The sequence below is a fragment of the Puntigrus tetrazona genome, chromosome 3 (assembly GCF_018831695.1).
Source record: "Puntigrus tetrazona isolate hp1 chromosome 3, ASM1883169v1, whole genome shotgun sequence".
NCBI classification, from domain to species: Eukaryota; Metazoa; Chordata; class Actinopteri; order Cypriniformes; family Cyprinidae; genus Puntigrus; species Puntigrus tetrazona.
The window spans coordinates 5,388,029-5,398,874 of record NC_056701.1 but is presented as its reverse complement, the minus strand read 5'-3'; the positions used below and the strand labels follow the sequence as shown (position 1 = coordinate 5,398,874).

Below are 10,846 nucleotides of genomic sequence, written 5' to 3'. Positions count from 1 at the left end.
ACATACAGTCTGTGCAGTATAAAAACCATTATGTCCCCATAAAACATGGAAACCCAACATGTGTGTGCGTGTGTGTGTTTTTGTGGTTTGTCTATAGTAAATGAACTGGATGATTAGATTGAGAGAAGTAACTGTCATTGAAGATTGTTAGGGCACTATTATTTACAGAACTGCAATACTGCATACAAAATCATGAACAGTCAATTTTGATTTCATAACGAATTTGAAGTTTCAGGAAATCCAGTCCTAATATGTATTCCCAGCAAAGGTCTGAACAATTAACACTGTGCTCAGATATCATGGAGGGTATTCAGGATACACAGGATTTATTCACTAAGGATATTCACTAAATATTCACTTTTTACAGGATGTTCACTAAATATTCACTTTTACAGGAACTAATATACACTTTTACAGGATGTTCACTAAATATTCACTTTTTACAGGATATTCACTAAATATTCATACAGGATATTCACTAAATATTCACTTTTACAGGATATTCACTAAATATTCACTTTTACAGGATGTTCACTAAATATTCACTTTTTACAGGATATTCACTAAATATTCACTTTTACAGGATATTCACTAAATATACACTTTTTACAGGACTAATTTTTTCACTAAATATACACTTTTACAGGATGTTCACTAAATATACACTTTTTACAGGATATTCACTAAATATTCACTTTTTACAGGATGTTCACTAAATATTCACATATTTTTACAGGATATTCACTAAATATTCACTTTTACAGGATATTCACTAAATATTCACTTTTTACAGGATGTTCACTAAATATACACTTTAAACATATTTATTTACAAGCATTTATGGAGATTCTGTTATTCGAAATGCTGGCAAAAATATCTTGGTTTATTTGAAATACAAAAATATTTTTTTATACAGCCCAGATATACCCGCCATGTATTCTAAAGAAATGAATACCTGTCTGTTTTCTCTAAATCACACCACAGACGTCTATTTGTACATTAGAATATGAATTATTATGCTTATTATTATTGTGAATTATTATTGTGTTTCCAACGCAAACACAAAATAACGGGAAGTTTCTGAAGGAAGGACGAATAAATCTGAAGGACGAATAAATGATTCAAATGAGTTGGTTCTTTTAGTGAATCAAAAACACAATGAGAGCCTTGTTTTAAGAACAAATGATGTCTATAGTCTAAATGCATGTGTAGATACATTTATGCCATTACACAGCCTGTTGTTTTTTGTTTTTTTTATTCTATGGTTAGTCTTTTTTAGAAGCAGCTTCTACGTAAAGATATCATAACGCTTGTTTAAATACCGTTTTTTTTTTTTAAATCTTCATTACTGGGAGGAACATCTCAGCAGAGTGAAAGCAAAATTGACTCATCTCCGAGACGTCTCTCACACGCGGCCAATAAGCTCCATCGCTCCAGGGCTGATTTCGTTCAGCGCTTGTTTGCGGCCGACTTCTCGCTGATGCTGTGAGTTATGTAGTTCTTTTTCCCGTGGAGCACTTTGTATTGTTAAGTATTCAATCTAAAACCAATGCCGAGACTAAAAAAATAACTAGCAGGCGTTGTCCGCTGTGTAATTGGTATTATCGTATGTATCATCCTCAGATAAAACGGCGTGGAGAACAGAAGAGAAGAGTGAGGGGGGAAAAGATGCTGCAGAAGATAGCAGGCACAGAGGAGGTATTTAAGACTTTAAAAGCTTTTGGCTGTCTTCCTTCGGGTCACTATATATTATATAGCTCTAATACAGCAGGAGATGACTCAGTTCCGGAGGCTGGCGAAGGAACGGAGCTAATTTTATGCTCTTTAATGTGCGTAAGAGAGGACTGATCAGACATGAAATGTTCTCTCTCCAGATGTATCACACATGACTCATCCGTCACTCAACAGAGTTACATAAGAGAGCCCGTTTTCATCGTTTGTTGACAACGCCACACATCCCTGCCGTCCTCGCGCCGGCTTTGAGGAACCGTGTCAAGCGTTCAGCAGCGTGTCTTGGACGGCTGGCGCCCCTTAGCGGTGAGTTTTTTGGGCAGCGCGAAGAATAAATGTGACCTAGCTGAACCGTGAGGACATTTCGAACATTGCGTCGTGAAGCTGAAAGGCCGATGCATGTTTTATAAAGCTGCGATTTAAAAGTGCACGCCGTTTTGCTGTTGCTTTGCGGCGTGCTTTCAGAAACCCATTTAGATCGGTGCGTTTGGCGGAGCGATTTTTAAAGAGCGGCCTCCGAGGTTTACGTTTCAGCAGTTTATGTTTGTGCGTTGCGCTTCTGAACAGTGTTTCCTTGATCTGGTTTCCCTGATCCTTTCCTTGGCTGGTTTGAACGGCCGCTGTTTTCATGCAGCGATGGCAGCAGAAAAAATGAGGACTCGGACGACTGGAGAAGACCAACAGAATCTCAACAGATTTTCACTCTCATCCTCTCCTCTTAATGACTTAATGAGTTTCTCTCTCGACAGCTTTTATGGTTTTAACTTTTCTTCATGCAGAGATATGCGTACACTAACTAGGAAGCTGTAGGAAGTTTAAAAGTGAAATTATTTCTTCGGTCAAATGCTATGCACATTACTCAAAAATTTTAAAGACATGTTTTGATTGCCTTTCTCTTAGTGCTTCTTTGAATAGTATAAAAATGACTTTCCTTTTCTTTATAAAACACTGTGAAACAGGGATGAATGCATTAGATGGCTTATTTTATTTTATTATATGGCGCGTTTTATGTACAAAATATGTAATATGGTGACACCTACAGGTGATATGTAGAAAAAACGGTTTCACTTGAACGGTTCTTGGACTCAGAAGTGGGCGGTAGGTACATTTCTGTCAAGTCAAACTCGTTAACATAGCTTAGTTTGTCATTTTAGCAGCTGCATTCATTTACTCTGTTCTTTATTTAATATTAGATCGCATCAGAGTCTTCTAAAGCCAGTCTTTGGTCGGTTTTGTCCGTGTTTTGCGACGACTTCATTTCGCGAATCATTAACCTTAAAAACGAATTAAAGCGCGGAAATCGAATACGAATAGCTAAAAACAAGAAAGCGTGTATTTTCTCAGCCGTCCACTATATTTATAATGTTTGTTCTGTGGTCATTTTAATCTGTGTTTAAAGCTAGCAGATGGCGTAAACTGCTTTTCACTTCCGTTTTCTCTGGTGACCAACAAGTGACTGCACTGTACTCTTTGACTCATTGGGTGTGAATGTGTTTTTGTCCCATATTCCAGTCTTGGGCGTAGGTTAAATTCGCTTTTTTTGAATGGAAACATAGCTATTTTATACTTCGCCTCAATTTTGATTAGATTAATATTCTGTATTATTATACAATAACTTACCAAAGCGATAAAAAATAACCATTTACTATTCTTCGTTTTTACACACATACAATTTAACTCATCGAAGACTCTGTAAACAGATAAAATAATTTTAAAGACTTTTAATTAACTTTGCAACTGCCCTGTTGTGGGGTCGGTCGCAACATTTGACTTTGTCTATTCAAGTATAAGTTGTATGTTATCATATGCTTCGGTTTGTAGTTGACCAAAATGGGGCTTTATTGTATTAAAAGTGTGGCTTTTTAATACAAACAGTCCCTGAGAAACTAAAGCAAAATGGAAAAAAATGTATGTAATGGATTTGGTTGTCTCGAAATAGTATATAAACAATAAATGCTAAGCAAATATTCTGAAAACATATTGTTATGCTAATGTGCTAAGCTTGTGTCTTCAGGTTTGAGACGCTTGCATCATGGCGTGCGCACACCAATCTGCTACCAATCACCTCAGACGCATCAGAACAATACTGGTGGCTGGTATGAAAAACCTTCCTCTGATCATCGAGAATCTTTATGCGCAGAAAATTTTCAATGACTATGAGGTCGATGCTCTCAAAGCTGAGAGGTCCGAGTTTGATAAAGCCAGATGTATATTGGATTGGGTCGTTAACAAAGGTGAAATTGCCAGTTATGAGTTACTCAGGATTCTGGATGTCACTCAGAAGAGGACGTTACATCCTGATTCACGCTGTTGGGTCAATTGTTTTCCATTCAGAGTGGAAGATACAGATACCAGTTATTCAGTTGGTAAGTAGAAAATTAAAGGAACATTATGGCGAAATTAACAGATTTCCAATAAAATTGCTTGTATTATGCTTTGTTGCCATTATAGGTACAAAGCCCTGTCAGATCTACCAGACACAGCTCAAGATGAAAGCAAAAAGTATCCTGAAGAACCAAAGGAAATGTTGCCATAAATATCTGGATGACAAGGCAGCTAGTTTTATACCTCTTGTCTTAGAGACTGACTCTGTTGTGAAATCTCCTCATTGCAAAATAAAGTTGAAAAACAAAAAATGCAAAAAAGCACGACCCAAAAAACTAAAAGCTTACATTCCTAATGAGGAACGAGCACTGTCACCCGAGCATCTCCTGAAATGGCAGGACAAGAACATCCTTATCATAGGCAAACCTGGAATAGGAAAGACTACGGTCGTCCAGGAAATGTTGCGTCTGTGGTCAGAGAAAGATGACAGAGAACTAGACTACATGTTTTACTTTGATGAAAGGGTTTTGGCCAGAAGTTCCAGCGCTCCCAGTTTAAAATCAGTTTTGTTTGATGTGTATTTAAAACCAAAGGATAAAGACAGAAAAGACGTGTTTCAAGATATTGAGGAGAACTCTGATAACGTTGTCGTTGTGTTTGACGGTGTGACAGATTTGGAAGAAAATTCCATCTTATGGAAGATCATGAACCACGAGCTCCTGCCCGATGCCAAGGTTATCATCACGTGCAGATCAGAGGTGGAAGATGATGTCCTTTTCTCCAATTGGCCAACACAGAAAGTGTATGTCCAAGGATTCAGTGAAGAGTCAATCAAAACCTACTACCGGAAAATGTTGGGTCATGATTCTGCTCTCCTGGATGTTATTTTGAAGAATCAAGAGCTGTTCAGTCTTAGTCATGTTCCATTGTATGCATTCATGATTGTAGATTTGATTAAGTTTAAAAATGACACTGTGTGCAACCACCCACACACAGTCACAGAGATGTACATCCACATTTTCCGTCTTGCTGTGAAAAAACATGGGAATAAAAAAAAGCATCAAATAGATGGGTACCTGAAAGAGATGAAAGGCCAGTTTGATCCCTTGATGGAAAATGCTTTCAGTGCAACTATGCAGAAGTGCCTGAACCTTCCAGACGTTAGCAGTGACGAGACTGACGTTTGTCATGCTTTTCTGAAAATGATCACAACAACAGACTCGCCAACATCTGCAACGACGTACTGTGCATTTCTCCACAACACAATGCAGGAATTCTTCTCAGCGTTGTGGCTTCTTGGACATCCGGATGAAATTGAGAAAGTCCTACAACACTGTCTGACTGAGGAGCATAAACATATGAGACATGTCCTTCCTTACTTATGCGGACTCCTGAGTGAACACAACATCAGACTTCTGAACTGTCTCTTCCCAGAGGATCAGATCATAAAAACATCTGCCTGGTTCATTAAGAAGCTGCTCGACAATCTTCTCCAGTTTCAGAGTGAGAACGAAGAGTTTGATCTTCTCTATGTGTGTCAGTGCTTGTATGAGCTCCAGTCTCCTAAAGCCTGCCGAATGTTCCTGGAGAAGGTGGACCATCAGCTTGATCTAGAGGTTGATCTTGATCCTCATCAGTGTTGTGCTTTGTCTTATGTGATCGGTCAGTCTAGGGATGAAGAGGTTTATTTGAATCTGGAGGATTGTAACATGACTAATGCAGGACTGAAAATGATGCTCACCTGCTCACCAAACATCAGGTACTAGAAAACAGGATGGTTGACTAATCCAACATTATTATTTAGTTTTTAATATTTTTTAGCTGTAGTGGACATATTAGGTCAATTTTTACAAGATGTGATATAAGTCTAAGGTGTCCCCAGATATGTCCATGAAGACCATACCGTTTCTCTTATCTTGCACCAGTTATGGTTACAGGGGGTACTTTATGTGTCTTTAAACTTGGTGACTAATATGATATGTACCTTATTTAGAAATAAAGCAGTTAGCGACAGCAAGTTATTTGTTCTAAAACTAATGAAAATTCTTCCTATAGCAAGATGTGACTCATAGCAACATACTGTATTATGGCAACTTTTCTGACTCTTGAGTGATTTTTAGTTTTGTACACATTTAAATGCAATTTGTTTGACCACAAAAGTATTGTTAATAACTGTTTAGATATTTGATCAATCTGCATCCATCTTTGCATTGTCTGGTGGGCATAATCCTAAATTTCTGTGTTGCAGGTTCAAGACTTTTAAAGAACCACTCAAGGAAATTAAATTCTTTTCAGAATTCTTCCATGAATTGTCACACTGCAGTTGCAGATTTTCTGAACTGAGAGAACAAAACTCAGAAAAATGCAATGCTCTGCTGGATCTTTACTCGCATGTGAAGAACTATGAGGCTCAAACAGGAAAGAGTTTTTTTAAAGCATTTCAGTCCGTTTTCCTGTCACCTGACGTCTGGATCGTAGATCTCTCTCAGAGAAAGAGCTCTGTCCTCCTGGAACTGCTCAAACTACAACCAGACAAACCGGTCGAGCTGAGAGGATGTTCAGAAGAAGAGAGTGAAGTGGTGAGATTCCTTCAGTGTCTGCCCTACATCTCACAGCTGAGGTAAGATACTGTAGTCCAGGTGGTCTGTTTCATGACACTCGTATATTGTCTTTTTTTGAGCATGCTTTTTTGTGTGTCCTCATTTATCTCACCTATCCTCCAGTTATCCTTCTCATCTGTGTCCGTTTGTTCTCTGTTCCTTGTGTAATTATCTAACGCGCCCATCTGTTCTTTCTGAAACTAAAAGAAGTTGTTTTAACTTTGAACATTTTTACGTTTTTAGATTTTGCTCATAAAAAGGGAATGCATTGTTCATTTCTTTTTCCATTTGTAATGGGGCGTGTTAATTTATCTAATGATATAAATCAATTGCGTGTTGTCTTTTTCAGCTGTTCTGAGCCGTGTTTGTTAACTCTAGTCAAAGTGGTCCAGTTAAGAGAGAATCTACAGCTGGTGGGTTCACTGTATGCGGTTCTTGGCTTCTCGTTAAATCTAGAAGGACAATTAACCAGCAAAACCTGCAGGTCTGTGGGGAGATTTTTACATTCCTTTTCTGAAATATTCAGTCTCACTCTAAAACCCAAAGCCATCTCTGTCAGAGGAACGAGGCTTCTCTTCGGAGGCATCACACACATACACATGCTCAGGTACATGCTGTATTATAAATGAACTTAATGGCGCAATATGTACGTTTCACTGCGAGAGGATATTTATTTAAAACAATAACAAATATGTAGCTGGATGATGCTATAATTTGTTGTGTTCACCTCCAGAACCATTTTTATTTAATTAGTTTCTGCCAAAATCTGTATTGTTCATTGTGAATGTAGAAAACAAACAACTGTAGCTTGCTAGATGCTTGCCCGTCAGCTCTAGAGCTACCACTACTTCTTCCACGTATTTTTAATAGGTGTGCTGTGCTTCAATGGCTTCTACTAACAACCGAGAGTTGATTTTTTGCAAAATTTTACATATTGTGCCTTGTGAAATATCAAATGCTAATCTTTTTTTTTCTTATTTGCTCATATGTTGCTTTATGTTTTGTTTTTCAGTCTGAGTGGTTATATGTTGGTGAAAATAGTGCAGGCATTGAGGTCTTCAAGGGTTCAAGTTCCCATCACCGTTTGTAAACTCAAGCTTGTTCAGAATGATAAACAAAGGTCAGAGAGGAATATGTCCAGGGTCCTGAGCAGCTTAGGCATCCTTCTGAGGCTCTGGACTGTCGAGTGTGTGAACTTGACTGAATACACTATTCAGTCTGCTTCTGTATCTCTCCTGCTATGTCACCAGAACCTGCCGATTCTCAGGTTTGACAAATTTGTGTGGTTTTTGACTGTGTATTTATTATGGCATAGAAATTAAACAATTCTGTATGTGTAGACCATCGAAGGAGACTCTCCAGAAGCTGGTTGAATATGTCTATGAAGCTCAAGAAGAAGAACTGACTCGGTGCTTACTGCAGAAAGTGGGAGGGGATTTGACTTCCTGTTCCTTAAACTGGGAAGAGCTTCGCTATTTCCTGCTGAACAGAATTCAACATATCACTGTGGACTTCAGAAAGACCAACATTCAATGCGCCATCAGGGAAATTCTGCCATTCCTGGACAGGGTTAAGTTTAATTGGTAAACAATCCATTATTTCTTTCATGGCATCTGCATTTGAATTTCTTGTGCGTAAACTGTATAATAAATATGTAAAGAAATTGTGCAGTGATTTAATAATGAAAAATATGGCGTGTGTCTGTTTAGGGTGAGCTCTAGCTTCATTCTGTCTGTAATCGGAGAGATCTACGAGTCCGATTCAGTCAGTTTCGTGCCTGGTCTGTTGAGTTCGGTGGAGAACTACATTAATCTGCAGAGCAGAGAGCTGGACTCTGTTCACTGTAAAGCTCTGCGCTCCACACTGCAGCACTGCTCCGCTGTTACTCTCAATCTAATCGGGACCTCCATACCAGAGGAAGAGCTGGAGGGCATTCTGCCTCTCTTCAAACACGTGTCCCAGCTCAGGTCTCTCTCCTTTTCTCAATTCCTTTTGTTTATCCCCACTGAAAGGCTTGGAGCCAGGACAGTTTTTAATGTGACTAATAGTTTTAATAGTAAAACACGGGTGAACTGGTACTGGTGTCTAGACCAGAGTCTGTGTTTGTCTGTGTTCAGTGTTGACAGGCTGCTGTTACTGAAGATGCTTCACTGCTGCAGTGCCTCTGGTGTCCAGCAGGAGGCAGTAGCTGTTCTGCTCTCCGTCCTGCAGCACAAGCTGGACTTCTCCTGCCTCTCTGCTCAGAATCTGACGACCAACACAGATGTGGAGCCTCTACATCTGACCGCCGACGACTGCCGCGTGATATCCACAGTCATTCAGAGAGCTCATGCAGACACAAAGACACAGCTGATTCTGCAGGATTGTGAGATCAATACAGCTGGAGTGCATCAGCTGTTCTCAGTGTTCGATTCTGTTCAGCTCTGGTGAGAAACAAGAACCGGTCACATTCACGCACGGATAAAGACATTCAAGTGTATATAAAGCTTCTGTTGCGCTGTGTCTTTCAGCTGCTCTAAATCTCTGCTGCTTCAGTTTCTGGCTCATGTGAGTCTTGAGGAAGCCGAGTCTCTTTCTCGAGCTCTGGGTGAAGAGCTGGACCTCAGTCAGACTCCGCTGGACCCGCGCGTCTGTGGAGGTCTGAAGCTGATTCTGGAATATTCCGAAGGCCTGACAGAACTGGATCTGAGTCAGTGCCATCTCACCGATGATAGCCTGGATCTGCTGCTCCCAAACCTTCACAAAGCACAGAACATAGAGTGAGTGACCGAAAAACACAAAGTGCGTAAAGTGTGACATTTCTGAATTGCTTCTTTGTTTGATTTCAGTTTTAGTGGCAACAGAATCACTGACTTTGGGGCTCTAAAAATCTACTTTATTCTCGCTCCTGGGAGTAACATCAAGACATTAAGGTGCGTGTCTGAGTGTCGTACATAATTCTTTGAACTGTCATTGAAATAATGAGATTTGTGCTAAAAGGCTTGATGTTTGAGTAGAGCATATGGTTCCCGCTGATCTGCTCTTTCACCGTTTGATCCCACTGCCATCCAAATAAATCCAAATTCATACATCGATGCAATAAATACTTAAAAACTGTAGTCATGAAAAAAAGTTCTGTCAAGTATGTGCCCACACCTTTTAGTGGCGTTTCATATTGTCATGTTCAGCGGAGTGCAATGCATTAATAGTACGTTTGTGTGTTTCATTAACATGTGTTCGTTTAGCAGACGCTTTCATCGGAAGTGGCTTGCAAATAAAGAACGCAAGCAGTGGGTAATAATTGATGTCCCCGTGTGTTTGTGTCTCTGTAGGCTCTTCAACAACAGAATTAAAAATAAAGATTTCTTACACACAGACCCAAGAATTGAGATCTGTTGATGCCAGTAAGCTCTCAACTCAACAAACGGGTCGAATGACCTGTACACTCTCTTTGAGGAATCTACCGACTATAAGTAACTTTGCAAGTACATGTCAGCTTATCCTAACCCCAACCCTACCAGTCTACTAATAGAGTTTGTAGTTATATAGGCCTATATTAACCCCTATACTACATTTTTTAATATCAACTTCATTCCAGTGGATAAATCACACTTGCCTCATTCCTGTGATTGGAATTTTTGTTTACTTTGTTATATGTTTACTTTGTTACTGAATGAAATACAATCTGCTCCTTTGTTTATTCGTGTGAAGTCCAACGTGCAATTTAATGTTTTACTTTTTTTTTTAACTTTCTCTAAGAGTTCAGTCATCTTCAATGATAATCGGGATCCTGGTTTATTTCATACATCTCTCCTTAATTCTTCATTAAACAGACTTTACAGTGTGTTTTCGCCCCTTCTTGTATTTCCTGTTCAATTTTAAAGTTCAACGCAATTAGCATATCGATGAGTCATAAAAAAACAGTGCAAATGCATATAAACTTATAAAAGTGTTTTGTTTTTGTTTTTTTAAGCAAAGATTAAATTAGATTAATTAGAGCTCATTAGAAACCCATCTCTCCCGTATACAGTGCAGAGAGGGAAGAGGAGGCGCAAAGACAGGAAATTAAGCTCAACGCTGCTGTCGGAAATTTAAAGGGGATGATGCACGCCCACAGACAGACATATCAGGTATACGTTGTGAACATTTTTGTGTAAATCTGCACATAAAATGAACATTACTTTCCATGCCTGTTACACTTGGGCAAGATG

At 39.0% G+C, this 10,846-nt stretch overlaps 2 protein-coding genes across 5 annotated transcripts in view; both read left to right on the top strand.

The window, feature by feature from the left end:
- Positions 1–1,008: 1,008 nt before the first annotated feature.
- On the top strand, positions 1,009–10,479 carry LOC122334247. Of its 4 annotated transcripts, none has more exons than XM_043232058.1 (14): positions 1,011–1,485; positions 1,624–1,698; positions 1,875–2,037; positions 3,746–4,097; positions 4,183–5,815; positions 6,305–6,676; positions 7,006–7,140; positions 7,669–7,923; positions 7,997–8,239; positions 8,366–8,623; positions 8,774–9,082; positions 9,167–9,415; positions 9,485–9,568; positions 9,968–10,479. In XM_043232058.1, exons 4-14 carry the CDS (start codon positions 3,764–3,766, stop codon positions 10,032–10,034), a joined length of 3,939 nt encoding a protein of 1,312 aa, XP_043087993.1. In that variant the 5' UTR covers positions 1,011–1,485; positions 1,624–1,698; positions 1,875–2,037; positions 3,746–3,763; the 3' UTR covers positions 10,035–10,479. The 4 variants fall into 4 exon arrangements, with proteins under 4 accessions (XP_043087994.1, XP_043087993.1, XP_043087990.1 ...); XM_043232055.1 differs by having other exon boundaries at positions 7,006–7,263; XM_043232059.1 differs by lacking the exons at positions 9,485–9,568; positions 9,968–10,479 and having other exon boundaries at positions 1,009–1,485; positions 7,006–7,263; positions 9,192–9,341.
- Positions 10,480–10,653: 174 nt separating this feature from the next.
- plppr2a (phospholipid phosphatase related 2a) overlaps positions 10,654–10,846 on the top strand; it is a 41,671-nt gene continuing 41,478 nt past the window's right edge. The window contains exon 1 of the mRNA XM_043232086.1: positions 10,654–10,765. The gene's annotated coding sequence lies outside the window, so the exon portion shown is untranslated. The remainder of the gene's footprint in view (positions 10,766–10,846) is intronic.

Excerpts from the sequence above, each read along its gene's own strand:
- LOC122334247 (XM_043232055.1), top strand. The coding sequence starts at position 3,764 with ATGGCGTGCGCACACCAATCTGCTACCAATCACCTCAGACGCATCAGA. Across the intron at positions 5,816-6,304 it reads ACCTGCTCACCAAACATCAG|GTTCAAGACTTTTAAAGAAC; the intron begins GTACTAGAAAAC and ends TCTGTGTTGCAG. Across the intron at positions 8,240-8,365 it reads GACAGGGTTAAGTTTAATTG|GGTGAGCTCTAGCTTCATTC; the intron begins GTAAACAATCCA and ends GTGTCTGTTTAG.